The sequence below is a fragment of the Eleutherodactylus coqui genome, chromosome 5 (genome assembly GCF_035609145.1).
Source record: "Eleutherodactylus coqui strain aEleCoq1 chromosome 5, aEleCoq1.hap1, whole genome shotgun sequence".
Taxonomy (NCBI): Eukaryota; Metazoa; Chordata; class Amphibia; order Anura; family Eleutherodactylidae; genus Eleutherodactylus; species Eleutherodactylus coqui.
The window spans coordinates 99038540-99065464 of record NC_089841.1 but is presented as its reverse complement, the minus strand read 5'-3'; the positions used below and the strand labels follow the sequence as shown (position 1 = coordinate 99065464).

At 41.8% G+C, this 26925-nt stretch overlaps 1 protein-coding gene across 3 annotated transcripts in view; it reads right to left on the bottom strand.

The window, feature by feature from the left end:
- Window positions 1–26925, bottom strand: part of ATG10 (autophagy related 10) — a 131909-nt gene that overhangs the window by 37929 nt on the left and 67055 nt on the right. For all 3 annotated transcript variants that reach the window (XM_066602957.1, XM_066602955.1, XM_066602958.1), the window contains exons 4-5: window positions 15566–15701; window positions 4924–5021 (exon numbers count right to left, since the gene is read on the bottom strand). In XM_066602957.1, the coding sequence (XP_066459054.1) occupies window positions 4924–5021; window positions 15566–15701 (234 nt within the window). The remainder of the gene's footprint in view (window positions 1–4923; window positions 5022–15565; window positions 15702–26925) is intronic.

The following is a 26925-nucleotide window of genomic DNA, read 5'->3' as shown; positions in this document are numbered from 1 at the left end:
ATTATTTTTAATATATTTATTAATAACCTGGTAGAAGGATTGTGCAGTAAAATATCAATATTTTCAGATGATGCAAAACTATGTAAAATAATTAGCACAAGAGAAGACAGAAGGCAGTTGCAAACAGATCTGGATAAGTTGGGGGCTTGGGCATAAAAGTGGCAAATGAGGTTTAGTACGGATAAAGATAAGGTTCTGCACATGGGCAGCGGAAATACAGGTCATCATTACACACTAAATGGGAAACCACTGGTCAAAACTGACATGGGAAAGGACTTGGCGATTAGTTAGCTGTAAACTTAATTGGAGCAAATAGTGTCAGACAGCTGCTGCCAAGGCAAATGGGATCATGTGATGGATCAAAAGAGGTCTAGGGGCACATGACGAGAACATTGTTCTTCCTCTTTACAAGTCACTGGTCAGATCACACATGGAATATTGTGTACAGTTTTGGGCACCGGTACTCAAGAAGGACATATCAGAGCTTGAGCGGGTACAAAGGCGGGCAACTAAAGTAATAAATGGAATGGGCGGACTACAATACCCAGAGAAGTAATCAAAATTGGGGTTATTTAGTTTAGAAAAAAAAAATGGCTGTGGGGCGACCTAATACAGAGATCTCTCCCATCATCTGTTTATACCCAGGACTGTGACTGTAACAAGGGAATCCTCTGAGTCTAGAGGATAGAAGGTTTCTACACCGATATAGAAGGGGGTTCTTTACTGTAAGAGCAGTGAGACTATGGAACTCTCTGCCTGAGGATGTGGTGATGGTGAACTCACTAAAAGAGTTCAAGTGGGGCCTGGACGCCTTTCTTCAGTGCAGCAATATTACATGTTATAGTCAGTGTTGCATATTATAGTAACTACTTCAGAAGGGTTGTTGATCCAGGGATTATTCTGATTGGTGGACCTGGAGTCAGGAAGGAACTTTTTTCCCTTAAATGAGAAAAATTGCCTATCTCATTTAGGTTTTTACCTTCCTGTGGATCAACATTGCAAGAAAATAGGCTGGATGGACACAAGTCTTTTTTCAGTCTAACATGCTATGTTAGATTGGGCCAGAGAATCACGGGAGCAGGACGTGGGCATGCTGAGGAAGGTGTCACACGCTATATAAGTTACAATGCAGAATCCTACGGCATCAGTCTATGTCAGCAGAGCGTGACAGTGAAGAGCTGTACCAGTATCATTGTACACCGGCGTGCACCACACCACAGATCCCAGAGTTGGCAGAGAATATGTGACGGCAGCCGCAATTCCTCTATGCAAGAGCGACGGTCACTGAAGAACATACCCAACTTCGGCATAGGCTTATCTAGTAGACTCCATTACTTGCTGCCTGCGGTCTGAGATCTGGGGTCGATGAGTGCTTTTGTATATGCTGTTTTGCTCAAAAAGACTTTTCGTTCACACCGTTGATTAAGTTTATGAGCAGCATGTTGGGGCCAGCGCCTAGTTATTGCCAGAAGCCTCTGTCAAAGACCTTCCAACCATGGCCTAGACTTTCATTTTCAGTCTTCATACATGAGAATCTGGATCTTTTTTTTAACTGTTTCTAAGGAAAATTACAAATATGACATCTGATTTCCAGAAGTGTACGTGTTGAAGGTTCTTCAGCCTCCACAGCTGGTCCTCCTTACCAGACCTTTGTGCTGGAGAAGTTATGTTGTTAGAACACAACAGACTGTGCGGGGATGTGAAACGGTAGAACTACAAGTGTTTGGCTATGCGACCATCTGCTCTTCATACTACTACATTTCCATCTTGCAGCCCAAATGCCTGATGCTGCTACACGGCACAGGTGCTTTCCATTGCACACTGTGCAGAAATGTTTTTCAAGGATCGAGCAAAACACATGAATTAGAATAGGCATGATGCTAGACGTGAAAGGAGGGTGAACTATACACTCTGCTTCTTGCAGCATATGGACTGCAGTTGTACCCTTTACTGATAATGCCTTCTTTAATTGGACTGATGAGTTAATTGAGAAACTGCTCAGCAGTTTAGGTGCGTTCCCACGTACCGGCTTGAGGCTGAGACTCTGCCCAGCCACAGCTGCCAATGGAGGTGCGATCTTGTCGATAAGATCCGCAAGATCATGCAGCTATTGGCGGCCATGGCTTGGCAGAGTCTGGCTCCGCACCCTTCTAAGCGTCATCGCGTAGCATCGCGTAGCATCGCGTAGCATCGCGTAGCTCCGCCCCGTCACGTGTGCCGATTCCAGCCAATCAGGAGGCTGGAATCGGCAATGGACCGCACAGAGCCCACGGTGAACCATGGGAGAAGACCCGCGGTGCATCGTGGGTGAAGATCCCGGCAGCCATCTTGGAGAAGGAAGAAGTAGGAAGAAGGAAGAAGTCGCAGAGTGGGGATTCGGGTAAGTAATATTTTTTTTTTTATTTTAATACATCCCTTGGGTTTGTCCTGCGCCGAATGGGGGGGTTATGCAAAAAAAAAAACCCGTTTCGGCGCGAGACAACCCCTTTAATTTGCATTTTCTCGTCCATTCACATTGCTGAGTGCAATGTCAGCGAAAATATACGTCGCACCCTGGAAATTTCTCGCTTGGCATAGATCCTCAATATGACTTTAAATGCCTAAATAGGCGCATCTATAAGCTTTTTGCAGCGTTGGACGCTGCTAAACTGCCTCCCCCTCTCTTTTTTTCCAGCTCCCATAGGAGTCTATGGGAGCCGCCAGCGTATATCGGTCAAAAGATAGTTCCAGAACTAACGGATTTCGGTCCCGTACGTTCTATTTTTTACAGTGTTTACACGCCGCATATTCGCCCATGTGAAGGAATTTACTGGAATCCAATGCCTCAAATGGTCGCGTATAACGGTCGGGCGTGAAAATAAAAAAAATGTATACTCACCTGTGCCTTACCGGGCCATTCACCAGGAAGCTGCCTCTTCTCCTGTCCCTCTTGCAGGCTGTCTATCACAGGGCAGAAGCTGGCAAAGTTCCAGCTTCCGCCACTGCCTCAACCACCGCCGGACAGCAAGTACTGCCGCCCGGGTCAGTGGTCGACGCGTGACAAGTGACGTGTTGCCCACTGATTAGCTGGGCTGCGTCTAACCTCTAAAGTCCTCAGAGACTCGATGGAGAGTGCATATGCGTCCCCCTTCCCGACGCGCTTGCGCACTCGTCGTTAACTCTCCGAAGACCTCAGAGGTTAGGCGCGGCCAGGTCGCCGTCAGCGCACAGGAGCCGATGGGAGATGACCCCTTACGTGCCAAGTAAACAAGGGAGGGAAGAAATACAATGGGATTAGGTAAGTGTAGTTCGTTTTTTTAACTGTTATTTTAACAGGTTAGATTAATTGGGGATACAGGGCAGGATGCAGGGTAGTATTAAAAAAAAGGGTTTTGCTGACAGAACCCCTTTAAGGCTGGCTGTCCACGGGCAGTAGTTCATAGTGTGATCTGCGGCGATAAATCGCACATGGATCATGCTTGAAAAGCTTTCCATAGGATAGCTATGGAAAGCGCAGCCCGGTGTACACAAGCGGGAAATCCATCGCGATTTTACGCTCGTGTCTAAACATTGCGGCATGTCGCGATTATCCCTTAAAGAACCTATCATAATGATAGGTTCATTGCGGGGACTTTAAATGATCTCCCGTGGCGGAAATCCACTTGCAAGAATGGGCTTCGCCCGTACACAGACGGCCTTACCTGCATTGATTACTAATAATCTGTCCAATTGTTACTGTATCCGAGTCACAAATATTGACAAACACAATCTTCCTAATCTAACAACACATAAACAATTGTGCCATTCATAACTTTTATGGAGCATACTGAGTCAACATCCACAGTGCAGGGAAAGGAATTGTGAACCCTTGAAATAAATAACCTGTAGATCCCCATTTAAGAACAATCACTTGTACCAAATATTTCCTGCAGCGGCAAATAAGATTTTCCCAATGTTGAAGGAGAATTTTGGACTATTCCGCCATGAAAATGTGTTTCAGTTCATCAATATTTCTGGGATGCCTTGCACCTCTTGAGCCACAGCATCCCGGTAGGGTTAAAGTCAGGACTCTGACTTGATTCTGAATGATTCACTTGATCTTTCTTTCAATATATATACACACTGTATATGTTTTGCATTTTCTTCTAGGAAGGGAGTTAGTGATAACAGTTGCATACACCTTGGATATACATTTAGTGGCACAGTTCAAATGTGCATGCCAAACGCAGTGGGAACAGAGCCTTATAACCGTATCACAATCATTTCCAGTTCTGCTACTTCTGTAGTGTGACCTATTTCAGTTATTTAACTTTCCTAGCTCCCACTCTTACTATTAATCGTCAGATTAATGAACTTTATATAAAACAAGTTTCCTTTTATTGGGCTTCGTTCTTTCACAGCACACAGTGGGGCTTTTACTGGGGCTGAAGCAAGTGTTCTGTATGTGCATTAACAGGATAATCATTCTCATGGCAGACATCACACTTCGACATGTGCAGCACTGCTTCATGAAGAGTGTCAAGTACTTCACAGCAGACTCAACAGCGAAAAATCCCTATATATCCTTCTTACATTTCCCAGGACTCACACATTTTATTGTTACTCTAAACGGCACAGCGAGCTTGGGAGCAACATACACCTGTTCTTATGGAAAAACTACATTTGTGAGATGATAGATTGCATGTCATCAAATAATAAGAAACTAATTTAAAGGAGGTCTTCTGAAATTTACATAAAAGAGAGGCTAAAAGCACAAAATAACAAATTACGCAGTACTCATCATTTAGAGGTCCCGCCGATCCAGCGCATTCACCGATTTGGCCCCAGAAGCCCCTGCAGTGGTCACCAGGCCATGTATTGTTCACATGACCGCTGCAGCCCATTACTGACCTCGGCGATCATGAATGTCACAAAGTACTCAGATAGAAAACCTGTTTGTCTTACTTGCTGGGTGATAGTTTCCCATGGTCCATGTAGAAGCCGAGGTTTGTAGCTGTCATGCACCCTGTCCCATACTGCATCTAGTGTTAGGGGTGTTCCATCTACGAGGAAAAGAAGAAAGTTATTACCACAAAGTACAATATTTAAGAATTCATACATTGCTAATCAATCTGACACCGAATCGTTTAATGTACGTATACCCATATCAAGTAAGCAGACATGCACAGTAACGATCACATAGTACACACATACCGCAGTTAAGATATATATCTATTCCTAATAGAAACATCAAAATGCCATAAATATGAAGTGCAAGTGCAATGGGGACTATTATTACCTATATAGTAGATCGGATACTACGGGGTCGGTAATATACATATCTGATTACTTGATAGGGGTACATTTATATTAAACTATTAGGTTTCAGATTGATTAGCAATAGAGATGAGGCAAATACTCAAGCGAGTATTGCCTTATGCGAGTACCTGCCCACTCGTCTCTAAAGACTCGGGGAGCGGCGGGGGGGAGCGGGGAGGAACATCTCTCTCTCACTCTCTCCCCCCCGCTCCTCCCTGCTCACTCCTGCAACTCACCACTCTCCCCCGCCGGCGCCCGAATCTTTAGAGACGAGCGGGCAGGTATTCGCGTAAGGCACTATTCGCTCGAGTATTTTGCTTTAGCGAGTACGCTCGCTCATCTCTAATTAGCAATATATGAATTGTTAAATATTGTCACACATTGTGAGGTTTTAGCACTCTTTTAGGGTGGTTTCACCTCTGCACTTGGCAGTTCTGATTTCCAGCTCCATTTGGAGAGCAGGAAAGAGGAATCCCCTGGCCAAACGGCTCCGTATTATGACGGAACCAAACAGCGCCAAATGGACCCCATTGGCTATAATGGGGTCTGTCTGCTTTCTGCTCAGCTGCCTGGCTTTTTGCCAAAAGAAAAAGTGCAGCATATAGTGCTTTTCTTCTGGTATTTTGTGCCGATTCTGCGAAGGAACCTCCAAAGCCTCCAACGCAGATGGGAAACCACCCTTAGTTAACCCTTACCCATTATGTAATTGTCCTGAATACTATGGGTTTTTAACATGATTATTAATAAAGATATATTTTATATTTCACTTAAGCAGTGGATGACTCCGTCTTGTTTGATGTTTATGGACAAGAAGAAAGCACAAAATATCAGAAAATAAGATGTAGGTTCATGGAGCAACAGGACAGGAAAACATTTAACCAGTTTCTAGCAAAGTTATACAGATGTAACCCTTCTTGAACAACCATTTGGCAGGGGCATGGTATTGACCAGGTGCCCCATCATACAGCACCTAATGCTATTTCTGTAGCTGAAAAATCACAGCAGAAGGACATACCTACTGATATAAAAGCACATGGACAGGTAGAAACCATTTCCCAGAACAGACTATACAGGGGAAGGGCACAGGTGAAAAAATAGTGATGAACAAGCACTCACAAGCCTACCGTACATTGGGGAGGGTGAATGCATTATATTATACTTGCACATGGATAAGGCATATAAAGGGTGCCAGGCAGACACTGTTCCCTATGTGTATGTGTGCACTGAATGCAGAGAGAAGTCCTATGCATGAAATAAGCAGTGGCTTCCCAAGTGGACAGTGAAGAAAAGGGGAGGTAGGAAAGAATAAAAAGCATACCCATGGCTTCAGTGACCCCTAGCCTATGCACTCATAACCTTAGTATATGGTATTTATAAGACCTGACAGGTTCCCTTTAAGGGTTAGTTCACATCAGTGTCAAAGGTTCTGTTAGGAACCTATGATTGAATTCTGTTAAATTCTGCGCTACTTTGTCCCTTAAAACTCAGAAGCCCGGCAGAATACTGAATGGACCCCATTATAGTCAACGAGGTCTGTTCAGTGCCATTCGGTTCCATCATAAGACAGATCCTTTTGGCTAAGGGTTGTCATTCTTCTGCTCTCCTCGATCCCTCAGTGGTATTAGGTTTCTTGTGGTCCTTTTTCTTGGTATGTGGATTTTTATTCACGTTAACTTTTAACTATCATGTGTAGACAAAAATGTTTATATCAAACTACTAATGACCACTTGTCAGTTAGTATGTGAGTGCTCCTGATGCTCCGCCGCTGGTGACGTCATCACTCCACCGTCCCCCCTCCCTGCCCGGTGACATCATCGAAGGTCCTACAACATATATAAAACCTAGAGCCTGACCAACAGAAGAACAACACAGTTAGGGCTCTTGAAAAGGGGAGGACAAAAATAACACACTGAGAATATAACTAAGCTGTTATTATCTCAGACACAACTCAGTGGTCCTGAGAGAAAACACTGACCTACCACCACCACAGAGATTTGGTGGGCTGAAGGACCTGTGGTGATGTCACTGTTGTGGGAGGAGCCATTGTGCAGTTTGGTAGAAAGTACTGGATACACCAACAGAAGCTACTACCAGAACCTGTGATGATGTCACCATCAAAGTGATCACCTGTGTGGGTGGAGTCAGGAATCACATGACCAGGGGCTCATCACTGTATCCAGGAGTGAGTTTGGTGATGTGTGGAAATCAGGATGGATGTGGATTAAGCAGAGCTGTGTGTGTGTGAATCAGCATGGATGTAGTAGACCCGTGTGTGTGATGCGTGTGAATCAGGATGTAGCAGAGCTGTGTGTCATGTGCTGTGTGTAATGTGTGGGGTCAGGATGGATGTAGTAGAGCTGTCTGTGCGATATGTGGGGATAATAATGGATGTACCATGTAGCAGAGCTGTGTGTGTCATGTGTGTGAATCAGCATGGATGTAGTAGACCTGTGTGTGTGATGCGTGTGAATCAGTATGTAGCAGAGCTGTGTGTCATGTGCTGTGTGTAATGTGTGGGGTCAGGATGGATGTAGTAGAGCTGTCTGTGCGATATGTGGGGATAATAATGGATGTACCATGTAGCAGAGCTGTGTGTGTCATGTGTGTGAATCAGCATGGATGTAGTAGACCTGTGTGTGTGATGCGTGTGAATCAGTATGTAGCAGAGCTGTGTGTCATGTGCTGTGTGTGTCATGTGTGGGGTCAGGATGGATGTAACAGAGCTGTGTGTGTAATGTGTGGTGTCAAAATGGATGCAGTAGAGCTGTGTGTGATGTGCTGTGTGTGATATGTGGGATCAAGATGGATGTAGTAGAGCTGTGTGTGTGATGTGTGGGGATGATAATGGATGTACTATATAGAAGAGCTATGCGTGTGAATCAGGATGTAGCAGAGCTGTGTATGTCATGTTCTGTGTGTGTGATGTGTGGGGTCAGGATGGATGTAACAGAGCTATGTGTGAAATATGCTATGCGTGTAATGTGTGGTGTCAAAATGGTTGCAGTAGGGCTGTGTGTGATGTGTGGGGTCAAGATGGATGTAGTAGAGCTGTGTGTGTGATGTGTGGGGATGATAATGGATGTACCATATAGCAGAGCTGTGTGTGTGTGTGAATCAGGATGTAGCAGAGCTGTGTGTGTGTGATGTGTGGTGTCAGGATGGATGTAGCAGAGCAGTGTGTGTAATGTGTGCTGTGAAAATGGATGCAGTAGAGCTGTGTCTGATGTGCTGTGTGTGTAATGTGTGGGAATCAAGATGGATGTAGTAGAGCTGTGTGTGTGATGTGTGGGGATCATAATGGATGGATGTAGCAGAGCTGTGTGAGTCAGGATGTGTGCGTAATGTGCTGTGTGTGTAATATGTGGGAATCAGGATGGATGTAGTAGAGCTGTGTGTGTAATGTGCTGTGTGTGTGATGCGTGGGGTCAGCATAGATGTAGTAGAGCTGTGTTTATAAAGTGCTGTGTTTGTAATGTGTGGGGTCAGGATAGATGTATTAGAGCTGTTTGTGTAATGTGTGGGAATCAAGATGGATATAGTAGAGCTGTGTGTGTGATGTGTGGGAATCATGAAGGATGTACAATGTAGTAGAGCTGTGTGTGTAATGTGCTCTGTGGTAATCAAGATGGATGTAGTAGAACTGTGTGTGGCATGTAGTAGAGCTGTGTGTGTAATGTGCTGTGTTTGTAATGTGTGGAAATCAGGATGGATGTAGTAGAGCTGTGTGTGTCATGTCTGGGAATCAGAATAGATGTAGTAGAGCTGTGTGTGTAATGTGTGGGTTCGGGATGGATGTAGTAGAGCTGTGTGTGTGATGTGTGGAGATCATAATGGATGTACCATGTAGCACAGCTATGGTTGGTAATGTAGCTTCTTATAACTCATATGCTTTGGTAATAGTACCAATTATGTTTCTGCTTTGAATTATCCATAAAACGTTATATATACACACTTGTGTGAGGATACTTATTTGAGTAGATCATTCACTATTTTTCTGATAAATTACTGTAGACCGGAAGCTAGGGTATTTATTAAGAGACAAACTTTAGCATTTTTGCATCATCACATATTGATTAAACAGGCTGTCCGAGATTAAAGGGGTTTTCAAGGGAAATACTATTGATGGCCTATACTCAGAATAGATCTTCGATAGCTGATCAGCCAGGGTCCGCCAATCAGGCACCTACTGTCAGCCCCACAACACACAGGGGTAAGGAGTAGAAGCAGATAGCTCTGACCCTGCTATAGTGGGCTGCAGTTGTAACTGCAGGTGCAGCTCTCATTAGACTAAATAGGAGCTGCGCCTGCAGTTACAAGTGCCAGCCACTACACAAGGTTCAGAACAGCAACTACCACTCCATACCCATGTGTGTTGGGGCGCTGACAGTAGGTGCCTAATCAGGTGATTGGTTGCAGTCCCAAGCGTCAGACCACAGCCAATGAACTATTCATGACCTCTCCTGAGAATATAGGTCATCAATAGTATTTAACTGGACAACCCCTTTAATTATTTTTTTTTAAAAAACTGGTGCCCCATAGCCAAAATGAATACATAAGCTAATACTCTAGTAGCTAGTACTTTAATTAATCTCAGACAACCCCTTTAAGCTTAACATTATTAATACAAGCTAAATGAGTTGATGCTTATTGTTAATATCAGTTATTAATAATAACCTGCCTGGCCTTAAAGGGGTTTTCCCACAACTTAAAATTGCTTCACAACCATTCTATCCTCCCTGTTTGCTGCTAACCAGGACATGTGACTACTGCAGCCAATCATTGGCCACAGCAGTCACCTTCCATAGTCAGTAACTGGCTGCAGAAGTCACATGACCTGATCAGCAGCAACCAGGAAGGACAGAGTTCTTGTGAAGCAATTTTAAGTAATGGGAAAACTCTGTAAGGAATTTCAAATTGCCTGCAATTCCATGAAGAAGTATTAAAAGAGTACAAACTGCCTTTTACCGCAGCCTGCCATCAGTCAATGGATTAAACACTTGGTTTTTGGCGTGTATATATTCCATCTTTTATCATCAATATAGGTTCCTTATGATTTAGCAGGGAGATGACAGAATTGTAGTCTAGTGTGATGATAATGACAGTCAGTACACATCATGTAACCAATTCTAGTTAGTTTTTCTATCAGCTATTGAAAGCTTCTAGTGCAGTACCTGTATATCTTTACATCCCGTAATCTTAACATACAGCTGAAAACCGAAACACATTCCTATAACAGTATAGTAGCACCAAGATACCGCCCGACTGTGCATAAAGAACACATCTATTCATAGCATTGCCTGTTTTGGACTGCGAGACAAAACTAGAAAAGTCTGGTAGTGACTCATGCAAACATTGGAGGAATATCCAAATGCCATGCAAACTGTGACCTTGTTAGAATAAACCCATAGTCCCAGAATTAAAGAGCAACATATTAACCACTGCACTACTGTGACTACAGTGTATTATATATATATTTATATACAAATACATGTGTAGCGGTAGTTTTAATTTTACTGGCATGCCAATTTGCATTTGTGTTACATGTTATCAAAGAGCTGATTTGATTCAGTCCCAATTAGACAAGCACCTGTAATAACAAGACGCTGGAAGGAGCTCGCTGCAAATGTTCCGTCTCACTGAAACAAACTTGGTGTATTCTTTGGCCTCCAGATGTCTATAATTAAATATATGTGTAAACATTAATGTTGTGAAGCTTCCACTGGGAGTCTCGCTTGCCACACTGGCAAGGTGTAAGCGGGAGAAGACTGAAGTTGCTCAGCTGTAGGAAGCAGGTAGCAAGAGGACATGAAGGAACAGTTGTAGCAGCGCACAGTAAGGGGAGCTGTTGGCACGCTGGAGAGGCACGGGCGCTTCTTCCGCTCATCTATACAATTCAGGCCTAGATACAAGCAGTCATGTTTCAACACCTCCGACTCCCAGATGCTGACAAGCTAAACAAGTTGTTTTGTCTCTGGGAGCTTTTCGGTGGTGATTAACTGCTTACAGTGAATACTAATTAAATGAAGGACTCCCAGGTTCATGGAATTTGTGTTTTAAAGCTTTAAGGGGCTTTTTCAATTTTTTTTAAATTATTTATTCAGCGTCTTCCAAAATGACTAAATTATAGAGAAGCTACTTGAAATTTTGTTGCGGGTGCAGAGAAATTGGTGTTAATTTTTACAGCTTCTGTTGGTCAAATACGTGTTTTTAGGTCGCTGCTTAAATATTCCAATTTGGTGTTGCAGAATAATTTCATTAATTCTTACAGCTTGTTTGAGCAGAAAGCCACAAAGAGAAAATGGAATAACAGATATGAAAACACATGCTGAAGTGGCTTCCTTCAGGAGAAGGTGTAGATGGGGGTTACAGAGAAAATACGACAATTTCTTAGATCATTTATGAAGCTGTAGAATTATACCACTAACGAGGCAAATGAGGACTTGTGATAAGCTTGGATGTAATTTGCCTGTTTTTTTGCATTAAAATGTTGGTTACAGGAAGCTCATACATATAAAGATATAGATGGGAAAGTCTGTGTAGGGTACAAAATACTAATGCGTCTCATGGGATGAACTAGGAAGGACAAGTAAGAGGGTTTCTTGCCTCATAAAAGCTAATATGTACATGATATTATAAATCATAATTGCTGATACCATAACTTTACCCTTACAACCCTACCCAACTAAACATAAGCAAAACCAATCAAGACGGATGGCAACTTAAAGGGGTTTTCCAGTCAAAAGCTATTGATGACCTATCTTCAGGATGGGTCATCAATAGTTAATTGACGGGAATCCGTAATTAACTATTGATGACCTATCTGGAGAATAGGTTATCAATAGTTTTTCCCCAGAAAACAAGTGTTTCGGGACATTTTACATTTTTTCTATGGATAACCAATGAGTTATCAATAGGTGATCAGTAAGTACCTGAGGCTCAGATCCCCACTGATCAGCTGACTCCCAGGCCACAGTCACTGTGGTCAGTGCAGGAAGCAGAATGTATTGACCATAGTGCAGAAGCCCAGGCTGATACTACAGGCACAGCTTTCATTGAACTCAATGGGAGCTGCACTTGCAGTAACCAACCTGGGCTGATGCACTATGGTCAGTGCATTTGGCTTCCTGGCTTATCCTCAGGTAACAGTGTGTGGTGGTGGTGGGGGGGGGCTGTTGATAATACATGATGAGATTAAAGAATGGATATGTTGGGACATGTCTCGAAAGAACTGGACTACCAATTTGACACGCCAGCAACAGAACCTCCATGGAACATCTCTAAGATGAAGACTTGAAGAGGTCTTCTATCATTTCTTATCATTCTGGTTGCTGCATGTCAGCTCATGTGTGAATAAATCAGCTTAACTTTTGCATCACTCTTTTTCTCCTGACCACACACAGGCTACTGATTTTTTCATATGCGCAGTGTTATATTATAAATCACAATCTAAGCAATCTTTCTGAACATTGTGTAACACATGTAACATGATATTTAGTAATATTCTTCCATCCTGATTGGACTATCCCACCAAAGTACCTGAGGATCCCTTAGTGGACCCAAAATCTGACGTGACAATGACCACCTTAACAGCTTAGAAGAAGACAATCCCATTTGGAGTTAACTTTAGAGTCAATCACTTGCCAATAGGGTCTGTTTCTTATGGGGTGATTCACAAATAACTTATTAGACCTCCATGATTAGCTCTGCATGGATAATTAGTTGGAGGGCAAACTATTTCCAATGCTGGGCCTAAGAAACCCCAGTTTGACATGGTTTTTCTTCTTATGGATTGGTGCCCAAAATTAGACTACTCAAAATGCAGTTGCACCAGTACTTTACAAAGGGATAAAATAATACTTTCTTTCTTCTCTAGAACCCATGCCTTTCCTAATATAAGACAATATCTTGGTGCCTTTCAATGCAGTAGATTGGCATTATGTGTTATAATTTAGTTTATTATAAGATAATTACACCCAAATCCTTCTCTATTATAGATTCAACAAATAATGATAGTTTTTATATGTTTTGTCCCAAAATGTATAACCTTACACTTACTCTATCTGCTAAATTATGTCCATTTGGTCAATTTATCCCGGTAAACCCATTGGGATTAGAGATGGGTAGACACTGGTGTTATAGAACCAATGAGGCTTGAAGATTGATGAGGTAAGTACAAAGTAATTTTTTTAATGATGTTAAATGGTATACAGCCCACAGTTTTAATTAGCATTTATCCTAAAGAATGGGCTGGTACAGCGATCTGCAGCACTAACATCTGCCTTATCTTATAAATTATTGTGCTTGCATCCATGTACAGCATGCATATTGAAGAAACGGTGCAGTAGGCAGCAGCAATTCAGTCACTCCAATATACTACCAAGCGTTGTGCTCTTAGTATGATACCATGAGGTGAGCACCATCCCTACCATTTACCTAGCAGTGTCCACAGACACCTTGACTTAAGAGATCAAAAGCATTTGATATAACCAGAGGTGCTCGGGGATTGGTGGGGGACTGAATTACAAGATGTGTGCTAGCCCTTTAAGACTGTGGGTGTGTGAGCATGCACCTTTGGGCAGCGGGGAAAGAGTGACAGGAAGCTAGTGCATGGCATATGCCGCAGACAGGAACATATGCCATAGCTTCGATGGAACCGGTGAGGCAAGATGGTGGCCATGGCCATGAATCGTAACAAAGACTACTTCTCTTTTATAATGCTAATTGTATCAAAATAAAATCAGTCCACATATAGGAAAAGTCCAAACTAATATGAAAACAAACAATTTAGGGATAATAGGTCAAAAACTATTTAGAAGTGACATTTTTGGAATATGTTTTACTTTCTATTTCTTATTAAGTGGACAACAACCAAGACACCTTAAAAGTGAGCTCTGTCATATCAATGGAATTGGTCCCGATAGTCTGGTGTAACTCCGAAAATAACAATTCAAACTAATGCCGCTTAATGAAGGATGCTCCAAGGTTCAAATGTTAATTCTTTAATTACCTGTCTGATAAATATTAATACAAAAATGTATCAGACTGTTGGCCTGCATACTATTTTCCTGTATATTCTGTATAATGTGCAGCAGAGGCATCAAATCTTTATGTATTGTATAAATATTCTCATTGAAGCGGTCTCTACCGAAAACTAATATAAGAATTAGGCATAATTACTTCATTAGAATGTAAAATGGTTGGACAGTAATTCAAAGTCAAAGGGGACAATATTTTATGACTTCCTATGGCAGAAGTAGGATTCCACTCATTGGAAAACCAACTCTCAACTTGAACAGATTATACTCGCTGCAACATCAGCCATATAGATTTTATACGGTAGATGTTGGGAAGGGGTTAAAATTGTGATGAATTAGTACTGAAAGCATAATAGAAAATTACATAATTTTTTACTATACAATTAATAAGCCTCTAAAAACTCTAATATTAAACTGTTGAAAAACGTTTTAAACAACCATTGGCTAGGTTGTAGAGTTGAGCGAACATACTCTGCCGAGCTTGATGCTTGTTCGAGCATTAGCGTACTCGATGGTGCTCATTACTCGTACGAGCATCAAGCCGTGTTCGATCCCGCCCTAGTTTTTGGCTCCTCCCCGCTGTGACATACCTGATTTGGCCCCTTCCTACCGCGATGCAGCACGCGTCATTGGCAAATTTGTTGGCTGGCTGGCGAGAGAGTGAGAGAGAACGAACCTAGAAAAAAAATAGCTCGGCAACCGGCGTCCCACATACAAAAATGCTTGAGTCTCCCATTGTAGTCAATGGGGTTCGGTTCTTGAGTAGAGCTCTCGAATTTTACGAAAAGCTCAACTCGAATAACGCGGACTCGAGCATTTGAGTGCTCGCTCATCTCTATTAGGCTGCTTTCACACTGTGTTCTGCAGTGTCTATTTACCGTATGTTCCAATTCAAAAGTATCCATAATCATCAATTCACCTGACAGAGACCAAAAAAATGGTGTCCTTTTGGCCTTGAGTAGGCAGGTATATGCTGGTATACTTTTTTGAGCTATTCCATACAGGGGTTTCCATTGAAAAAAAAAGTATAGAATGCGGGATACTTTTTAACATACAGCATGAGTCTATTGGTGGCGGATGGCGCTCCTCCCAGCCTACATATCTAACTAGTAATCAAAGTCTGAGAGGTAGCCTTGTAATTCTCCTTAAACCCATAAAGCTTTAGTGAATGCCATCTCTATATGCTACTCTATTGTTTCATTACTAGTGCAATGTACAGCAAAAACAGTGTATTACTGGTGCAGATATCTTACCTAAGAAGTTTGCTCTAAAGTACAGCACCGGAGCCTGGTAACTTATGGAGTATATAACATGATATTCATAGTGAATCACTTCTGATTGCAGAGCTCCCTGTGGTAGAACAGAGGTGTCTTCTTCTTCATAATTACCCTAAAAAACACAAATAAATATTTTCAGTATTTAAAACATTCCCTGCCATTTCTCAGTCCTAGTAAATCCCAATAACACATTTTTTTATATGTACTAGACATAATTAATTGTAAAAGTTTGTTAATCTATTAAACAACACCATTGGAAGTGTTTTAAAGGGAGGCAAATGTTTTTAAAAGGAACACTAAAACCTAGAAATAAATGCTAAAATAATAAAAATAATAATAAAATAATTTGCCCACACTATTGGTCTGCAGAATTTCCTTCACATGCATCAAAACAGACAGTGTTAAGCAAACCAAACCAGTTGGACCCCTGTAGAACTTGGCTAAAGGTTTTATCCAGCATGAACCTGAACCAAACTTTTAGCAAAGTTCTATCCAAAACAGGATTCTACTGGTTCAGTTCGCTTAACACTAGAGATGAGCGTACGTACTCGTTTAGGGCGATTTCGCAATCAAGCACCGCTTTTTTCGAGTAACTGACTACTCGGACGAAAAGATTCGGGGGGCGCCGGGGGCGGGGTCGTCATGGGGGTGCGAGGGGTAGCAGTGGGGAACAGGGGGGAGCTCTCTCTTTCACCCCCACTCCCCTCTGCAACCTCCCGCTCACCCCCGGCGCCCCCGAATCTTTTCACCCGAGTAGTCAGTTACTCGAAAAAAGTGGTGCTTGATTGCGAAATCGCCCTAAACGAGTACGTTCGCTCATTTCTACTTAACACTAGTCCTGAACACTGATGTATAACACTATCTAAGAGCCATAAAAGCCTTGTATAACACTCTGAGAGTGTTAAACAGGTCTTTTATGGCTCTCATACAGAGCTATACACCATTTTTAGGAGTTTTGGTGACCTTCCGATTCAGTTCAAACTAATTAGGACCGAACTAAACTTTTTGCAAATGTTTGTTGAATCAGCTGAAACAAACTTTTCAAAAGTTCGCTCACTACTAAAGCCAAGCATAGTATTGGAATCTTGCACTGGTGTTAAAGCTCTATCATCCCTTTGACTGACAGATCGGTGAGGGGTGGGGCTTAACAAACGGGATGGGGTTTATAATTCCTGCTCTCTTATAGATAGGTAGAAGAATTATTTTGATATTTCTCACAGTTTTGATTGTAATATGAGACTGAATAAGATAATAGGAGAGAATAAGGAAATTGAAGGGAGTTGTTCATATATTTTACATGTTTAGTATGCCTGTAAAAGCTAGAATACAAGTAAAACATACTACAAGTAATGTTTCCTGTAGCCATTGTGTAACTTTCCTTGGATAGAACCTCATTAGTTGCTAGGGGTGGTATCATCATTGTTTTTTCACTTTTCTTCTGACATAAACCCCCTACCGCCCCTCCCCCACCCACTCCCTTGTACCGTTATTTATGCCTCACTCAAAATTAGTAGCCAGCTGACTACCTGCGGTATGGAGAACATTTGTGTGTGTACATTTATTCTCACTCAAAAAGTATTTACAATAATATTAATTTACTCTACTATCATGTATTTAAAAAAATTATTGCAAAGAATCAGATTTCTAACATATTAAAGAGACTATTGTGTCATTTTTTTAAATTAAAACTGGATACAGAAACATTTTTCCATTTTTCTAATCTGTTTTTGTTTTCAGATTGTTGAATTTTTTATTTTATTGTTTATACTTGACTATGGGAGTGGCCATCTTGTCAGAGTTACAACAGAACTTAGAGATATGCTTTACAGCAGCCTCATGGGCCATTCAAGCAACGGACAGGAGCTGATCCATTTAGGGGGTAATTGCACTGCTTTATGTTGCCTTTGTTTTATGTATGGACTTTGAAAGCATGTCCTAGTCTGACCACATACCTCCTGACCCGAATGAGTATCATACGAGCATACAATGCTCAGAGTTTTTGTTAGGAGACCCGCTGTCAGGCTGCAGCGCACTTCCGAAGGCCGTACGTGAAACAGAGGCAACATAAAGCAGTGTGGTTAGACCCTGACTTGTATGGGAGACTGTTCTGAGTATGCTCTAAAGGTCCATTTAGACACAATGATTATCGCTCAAAATTTGCTCAAAAACCGTCTTTTGAGCGATAATCGGTGTCTAAACGCGCGTCCATCATGCAGTTTTCGTGCACTATTCGTTCATCGCTGCGCACTGAGTTCTTAGAGGGATACTGCTGCTACTGTTCATTCAGCTGGTATCCCACTCAGAGTTCTCAGCGATAGCTCCGAGAACAAAGCAGCTGTAAGCAGATAACAGCACACCTTCATTTACATGCTAATAAACTCTTAAGTAGCTAATTAGCTACTTAAGAGCCTATGCAAAGTGATCACTCAAAATTGTCACTCAAACTGCCATTTGAGCGATCATCTTTTAGTGTAAATGGGCCCTAAGACCTGTGCTATGGTCATTTTGCAGGGAGGGGGAGGTAGATAATCACAGCATATCACCTATTGTGAATGGTGGATTCTGTGTTAGCTATATATAGGTGTTGCCTTTCAGTCTAAGGCTTCATTCCCACGAGTGTATATTGGCCGCCGTTTTCACGGCCGACTGATATACGCTACGATGTGAGCTGTAAAAACTCATGAACGGGCACACAAATCTAATGTTTGTGCGCCCATTCAAACGGCATGGCAGCCTCAGCCTTCCCTTTTCCTCCCCCTCACCGGCTCACCTTCTCTCTCCTCCCCATAAACTAATTGCAATGGGAGGGGGCAGGAGGGGGTGGAGCTAAGTGCTGCTCCGTCCTGCCTCCTCCCATTGCTGGCTGTGGACAGGGGGTGGGAGCTTAGCTCCACCCCTGTCCTGCCCCTTGTCCGCAGCCAGCATTGGGAGGAGGCGGGATGGGGCAGCGCTTAGCTCTGTCCTCATCCCACCTTCTCCTATTGGAATCAGCTCGAGGGGAGGAGAGAAGAGGGAGGGAGTTTAGCAGTCACGCTGCTAAACTCCCTCCTACCTCCCTTCTCTGGCCGCTGTCATTGGCTCCCATAGGAGCCCATGTAGCGTCTGACATATTCCGGCCAAAAAGATAGTTCTAGGACTATCTTTTGGGCCAGACATAAAAACGCCTAGCACTATATTGGCTTGCCGGGCGCTTTTACGTTGCGGGAAAACGGCCATGTGATCTGATGCATTGGAATCCAATGCTTCAGATCACAGCATGTATCAGCCGACCGTGAAAACGGCGAGTCGAAATACACTCATGGGAAAGAGCCATAATCTTGCCTTTGATATAAAGGTAACTTTGCATAGAAGTTATAGTCATTCCAGTGAATGGCGAGCGATTGTTCCAGCCCGTCTGCCTCCTTTCACAGTAAACAGTTGCTCAACGATTGAGCGACACATGTTTACACAGCTCGTTATTGGCTATTTCTGCTAAAAACCATGCGATACCTAACTCCCTGCCCTGTTAGTGGCTGCATGTACACGGGACGACTATCACCCAAATTCATGCCTTTAGTGAGATGACTGCTGCAAAGCTTTCTTTACAAATCAGAAAGTGACAGAGTATTATAAATCTCTCTGGTCAATGTGAAAAATGCGGGATTTGAGGATTTTCTTTAATATAGATTGTAATTTGTGACCAAAAAAAAAAAGAAACAAAAAAAAAATCACTAAACATTCTTTCAAAATATGCTTAACACAAAAATGTGCTTTATATAATAGGTAATTCTCGGATAAGACCTTACCTTTAGGTACTCATATAGCAAACTTTAACCTGACACTTTTTTAAGGTGTTAACTACACATTTGCAGCAAACTTTAACTTGACTTCTTCAATAGTTTTTGTTGTGTTAAATGTCAATTTAAAGTTTTCTGTAATAGTGCACTGAACACGTTAAGTGCAAAGTAAGGCCGCTCTCCCGTCAGGCGCTTTTTACCGCGATTAGCGTGGCGTTTTGAGCACTAAGCTAACCGCAGTACAATGCTTTCACTATTTTAAATGGTGCCTCGCAGACCTGCGGCATTTTTAAGTACGTGGTTTTCAAGCACTGTCTGCTCTATTTTTCTGCGTTTTCGCATCTTTTAGTGCACCTCATCACCCATCACAATGATGGGGTGTGTTAAAAAGTGCTGTCAAACGCCGTACCATGCGTTCAAAAACACAGGTCGAAATTGCGGTAAAATTCTGCAGTTTTGAGTGGCGTTTATTTGAACGCATGTGTGAGAGTGGCATAAAAGTTCCTTAGATCTGCAGCACAAATGATATAATATTATATCATGATGATCCATTGACCGTCTGTTCTGTCACTATGTGTACACAGCAATCAAGAATAAACTATAAAGGTCAAGTAGAAGCTTCTGCTGACACTCTTTCCAGAGGGGGTACAGTAATTTCCCTCTAAAGCTTAGAAGTAGATATTATTGGCAGATGACACAATGAAGAGTCAACAAATTTAACTCAATGTCCATAGAAGGACCTTGAAAGAGAACCACTGCTAAAATGGCATTTTTTTACTAAATCACTGCACTTCTTGAGCACTTGAGTTGCCTCTACCATCTGTAATGGTGCCAAACCACATTTAAAATTGTCTGACCTTCTTCAGAGAAGTTAGATTTTCACACTGTTAGATTAGATAGATAGATAGATAGATAGATAGATAGATAGATAGATAGATAGATAGATAGATAGATAGATAGATATAGATATAGAAATGAGATAGATAGATAGATAAAAATGGGACAGATAGATAGATAGATAGATAGATAGATAGATAGATAGATAGATAGATAGATAGATAGATAGATAGATAGATAGATATAGAAATGAGATAGATAGATAGAAATGGGACAGATAGATAGATAGATATCGAAATGGGACAGATAGATATGAGATAGATAGATAGAAATGGGACAGATAGATATGAGATAGATAGATAGATAGATAGATAGATAGATAGATAGATAGATAGATAGATAGATAGTGTTTCCCCGGAAATAAGACACTGTCTTATATTAATTTTGCCTCAAAAAAGGCTCAGTGTTTTATTTTCAGGGGGTGTATTATAATACTTACCTAGTAGTCGGCGTTCGTGTCTCTCCTACTGGTCTCCATCACTGCTGCAGACTTCTGTGTCCTCCTGCATGTCATTGAATGACATCATTAAATGGCTGTGATTGATTAATCGAGCGCTGGCTTTTATTGGCTGACGCGGCGCTAGATTAACCAATCAGAGCCTTAGCTTGCTGGAGGCGGGTATTTAAGCCCCACTACCAGGAAGAACTGCTCTGTCCGCATGCAGGAGGACACGGTAACCTGCCAGAGTGCTGCAGCCCAGTGCAAGGGACACAAACGCCAGCTGCTAGGTGAGTATCGCTTTGTTTTTTATTTTTTACATGTAGTGTAGCTAGGGTTTATTTTGGGGGGAAGGGCTTATATTTCAAGCCTTCCCCCCACCCCCAAAAAAGAGGGTTATTATCGGGGAAACAGGGTGGATAGATAGATAGATAGATAGATAGATAGATAGATAGATAGATAGATAGATAGATAGATAGATAGAATATATTGGTTGCAAAGATTACAAATCCCATTAATTTGATTTTATAAAGTGCACATTTTTTGATTCACTCGAACCCTGCACTACCAGAAACTTGCATGCTATGAAACCTTTTAGCTTTTAGCATGCATTCTTTCTCAGGCACGATGGATGTAAAAATAAATTGATTTAATTTTTTTTTAAAAGCAATGTTACATTTCTAGCGATTTCCCTGCCCCCCCCCCCCCCCCCCCCCCAAAAAAATTCTACCATAACTTAAGGTAACAAGTGTGAAGCTGAGGTATACACAAAAAAGCAGTTCAGGCTTTATTCAGAAATGCAATATAACAGGAAAGAGTTGCAAGACATCAGTACAACTACTTACACTTTTCAAAAGTATGCTTGATCACAGGACTGTGCTGGAAAACTTGAGGGGCAGAGGGGTTATGCCTCTTTAATGAATGTGGCTTAGTGGTTAGCACTGTCGCCTTGCAATGCTTGGGTCCTAGGTTCAAATCTCATCAAGGGCAACACCAACTTTGAAAAACTCCATACTGCCATCATCCTTGGTCAGATTTGAAACTGCAAGGCAACAGTGCTAAGCACAGAGCCATCATGTTTGTTCTTTCTTCTTTCTTATCTGGAGGATGAGGAGGAAAACAAGAAATACAAAGTCCATGCAGATGTTGTCTTTGGTCAAATTTGAACCAAGGACCTCAGGGGACTACCCACGAGACTGAATTTGATCCACTGTAAAATAAACACTGACAAGATACTCACCCTCTCGCTCCCTCACAGCTCAGTTCCGCTCCTTCCTGTTTTCCGACTAGCGCAATCACATGATAGATCCAGGGGCGCGTTGTGTAGCAAGTGATCACGTTATCCGGCAGAAAGTAAGAAGCAGAGCTGATCGGTGAGAGAGTTATATTGTCCTTTTTGTATTTTATAGTGTAAAACGGTACATTGCTACTGGTGGGGGCAGCAAAGAAGAAGTGCTACTGATGTGGTAACAATGAAGGCATTGCTACTGATGGGAGCAATAAAGAGGACATTATTACTGTGTAGGGGCAACAAAGGGAGCAAACATTATTATATGGGTAAAAATACTCCTCAAAAATGTTGTGAGAAGTATTTTTACTCTTCTGTAAAATATGTAGTACGACCCCTGGATGGAACATAAGTATGATTTAACATATATCATGTCTTATTTGCGAATAACCTGATTATGCAATATTCATATTAGCTCTGGATGCTCCATCAGAACCACTGGAATTTAGTACAAAATGGCGTACAGAATAGTACAGTATGATGCGCTATTTTGTCTGATGAAATCAAGGAGGGCATGCTTGAAGCCGGAAGGACCCCATTATAGTCAGTGGGGTCCATGTGGTGCAGTTTAAGACCGGCATATGCAAGATCCAGCACTTCCATATTTTTCATTGTTCATCTCTAAGAAACAATGGAAAATGATAGTGCTTCTGTGAATCCAAACTTGAACCTGTTTACAACCAGCACAGGGTGATTCAAAAAAAATAGTGTAAAAGTAAAACATATAGCAAGTGGAATTACATGAACAGATAGAAGAACTCTTCAAGTTTTTAAGGCACCTTACAGATGATTGATGTGGGTGCCCTTGGTGACACAACAGATGCCAAGTCCAGCTCTGCCCAGACTCATTTTCTAAGTCCTTGGGTTCCTCAGTTGATGCGGATAGAATTCAACAACCTGTTTTAAGTGTCTGCACATGTTCCATTGAGCTAGCTACACTTGCCAATTTCCTAAGCCCTTGGGCATGCTCAGTTGATGCGGACAGCATTTAATTATTCTTTTAAGTTTCTGCACATGCTCTATTGAGACAGCCGCACCTGTTCTGCACTGGGCATGCTCTGGCAACAGCATGGTGGAGCCATCGATATAGAATTGGTCAAACTATAGCACCATTCACTGTCTGTCAAGATTTTCTCACATCATTATTTGCTGCTGCCTTGTCTCTGGTCTAGATTGGCTACTCAAAAGAATGTTCCGCCTCTCTTCTATTTATGAGTTATCAATTCAGCACTCGGCTCACTATAGCCCTGGTAGTTGCTCCCCCGAAGGACGCCGCAAGGCGAAACATGTCGGTGTGGCTATAGATTAGATTTTAATAGGGTTTTGGTGGTGCTGACTTACTAATCGCTATACAGGCTTTTGGAAGTTGGGCATCCAGGCCTATGTTTTAATGCGTACATGCACAATTACACACATGATTGATGTGGGTGCCCTTGGTGACACAACAGATGCCAAGTCCAGCTCTGCCCAGACTCATTTTCTAAGTCCTTGGGTTCCTCAGTTGATGCGGATAGAATTCAACATACTAATGGCTGCAGGTCACATTTCATTTGCTACCACCATTTTCCCCTTTACTTTAAATATTATTCAATGTTGTCTTTGTCTTTTTGAATAATAAAGTATTTAAATTATATTTTTGGGGTTACATTACATTACCTATGGGTATTTTTTGTCTTTGGCAATTAAAATTGTGCCCAGGCTCATCCCGGCATATCCTCTGTTATCGATGCCACTGCAGTGCAGATGTGTTGTTTTAGGTCTTCTAGTGTCAATTCATGAATGAATAAATCTGTTTTACTTTTGCACCATTCTTTTTGAATCACCCTGTATAACATATTTGTTTTTGGCATTATCACGTAGCGTAGAAATGAGGCACTAACTTACAAGGACATCTTATTGCATACTTTATTGCATGCCCTTAATTTTCATGACCGTAACCACAAACAACAGTGGACAGTGCCGCTGCTTACTACCTCTTCAGATATTACAGTCCTGGCACTCTTTTTTTTCAGGGTTACATTACTGTACTGCATGCTATCTTTTGCAAATCCATGGGGGTAATGGTGATATGGGTGACATGTACGAATATCACTGGAAACTAAAGTCCATTGAGAAAAACTTGATGGCTCTTTTCTCTGTGTAGCATATGATTTATAGGCCATGTCAAGTATGAAGCCTGAATGAAGACCGAAAAAGTTGCATAGTATATTCATAACATCCCTAATAAACATCTACATGGCACTGTAGACAGAGAAGTAAAGTGCTAGACCATTTTTACAGCATAAGATATAACACTATATTTCCCTACTGATATGCGCCTATATTAATAGTATATGGTTGAATCAAGTAGAAAAGTCAACAGTATGTGAGTTTTTTTTAATCGCCCGTCTTACTTTGACTTAATACCCTGGTAATACTGTGTAACGATAATAATAAGGTAAAGATTTCGCCGTTTTAGCCTCTTAATTTGTCTTGTTATCAAAACATAACTTATATAGTAATAATGCTTTAAATTATCAAGTATTTCCCCAGCACTGCTTTGAACAGCAAATTGGTTGTACAGCCTCTGTTTACCTCTCAAGCACGCTCTCACACTAAACAAGCCCAAGGTCAGCCGTGATCACTCATTGCAGCAATGACCTCCCACACACTCGACAATTTTATTCTTTCTCGCAGTCAAGAGCTCTCTACAAATCAGTTCACAATGGTATCAAGATTATTTGAATTGTATCCAAGGAAAACAAAATACATTTATTCTCCTTCTTGAAATGCCAATTGAAAGAAGACATTTTAGAAGATTGGAAGAGGTCAGCTTAGGGTAAATTTAATCATACTGTAAACTGAAGTGATGATTGCTAAGGACATTAAGTAGATTTCCTAAAAAGTCAAGATTTTTGAAGTTGTACAGAAGCCAGCAATTGTGGGGGAAAAAAAGAATAATTTGGGATGTTTTTGTAGGTTTTGAGTGTAGCATGGAATGTATATGCTGGTGGTATTCTGCTACATCGGACAACACCAATGGTGGTACAGCTACAGGCAAAAACAGGGCAAACCTGGTCCTTCTTGCACCATAGATATCTATATGCAAACACCAATCAGCCATCAAAACTACTGACAGTGAAGCGGGAACAGCATTCATTATTTTGTTACAATGGCACTTATCACGAGTGGAATATATTGGGTAGCAAGTAGACAAGTTCTTGAAGCTGATGTGTTGGAAGCAGTAAAATGGGCAATTGTAAGGATAGGAGTGACTATGGCAGAGGCCAAATTGTAATGTCTAGACTGGATTAGACAACCTCCAAAGTGGTAGGTGGGGTGTTCTCAATATGCAGTAGTTAGTAGCTACCAAAGGTGATGTAAGGAGGGCCAACTGGTGAAACAGTGAGAGACATCGGTGCCCAAGGTTCATTGATATGCATGAGGAGCAAAGACTGGGTGTCCTGTTAGATCCCACAGAAGAGCTACTGCAACACAAACTGTTGAAAAAAGTAAATGCTGTTTATTATAGAAAGGTTTCAAAATTCATAATATTGTATCTTGCTGTGTATAGTGCTGCGTAGCTGCAGACTGGTTAGAGTGCCAATACTGACCCTTTTTAATTGCCAAAATTGTCAACATTGGGCAGAAGAGCATCAGAACATAACCATGGGGCAATGGATGAAGGTACCAGGTCAGATGACTCATGATTAGAGATGAGCGAGCATACTCGCTAAGGGCAATTACTTGATTGCCCTTAGCGAGTACCTGCCCGCTCGGAAGAAAAGGTTTGGCTGCAGGCGGGGAGCGGTGGGGAGAGCGGTGAGGAACGGAGGGGAGATCTCTCTCTCCCTCTCTAACCCCCCGCTCCCCCCTGCTCACTGCCGCAACTCACCTCTCACCCGCGCCGGCAGACGAACATTTTCTTCCGAGCGGGCAGGTACTCGGTAAGGACAATGCTCGATCGAGTAATTGTCCTTAGCGAGTATGCTCGCTCATCTCTACTCATGATGTCTTTGACATCATGTTGAAGTCGAGTGCATGTACATCACTTACCTGGAAAAGAGCTGGCACCACGATGCACTATGGAAAGAAGACAAGTCGGTAGAGGAATGTCCTGATCTGGGCAATGTTCTTCTGGGAAATCTTGGGTCCTGGCATTTAAGTGGATGTTACTTTGAAAAATATCCCCTACCTAAATATTGTACAGCCCAAATACACTACCTCATGGCACAAGTATCCCCTAATGGCTGTGGCCTCTTTCAGCAAGATAATGCTTCCCGCCACAGTGCAAGAATTAGAGGTTTAAAAAATTCACGTGCTCCTGGTGGGTTGGTTGTATGAAAAGTGACAGACAGGCGATAGAGAAGAGATATTATTGTACTTACTTCATAGAGGAGTCCGTACACTAACGGGACTCCTCTATAATCCAGGTCAGCTCTAAGTATCCTCAAAGGCGGGCGTAAAAGTCCAAAAACATTTTTTTCTTATTTATTTCAAACATATAGGAACATAAATGTATATTTTTTAAATTACATATAAAAATAAAAATATATTAAAGACATACAGTCCACAATTACAATATGTGCATGTCTCTCAAAAAAGTGTATTACAATGCGTTTCTGAGGCAAAGGAACCTCTTTTTCAAGCATAATACAAGATATTAGGAAGTGCTTTTTAAATAACGTGAGGAAAACTGAGGAGCGACCTGTAGAAAAACCACCAAAACGTCAGTTTTTCCCGCCAAAATGGAGTTCAGTCCCGCCTTCTAGTGGGTGTGAGCGTAATAATAATAATAATTAGTGGCAACACAACTACGGTAGGCTAGGATATAGGAGGGATAGAGGGAGGAAGATGAAAAGATGGCTGCAGCTGTCCAGCCACGTGACTGCAGACTGGTTACTTCTAACTCTTGTTAATACGACCAAGGTATTATTATAACCTGGGGATTTCCCGT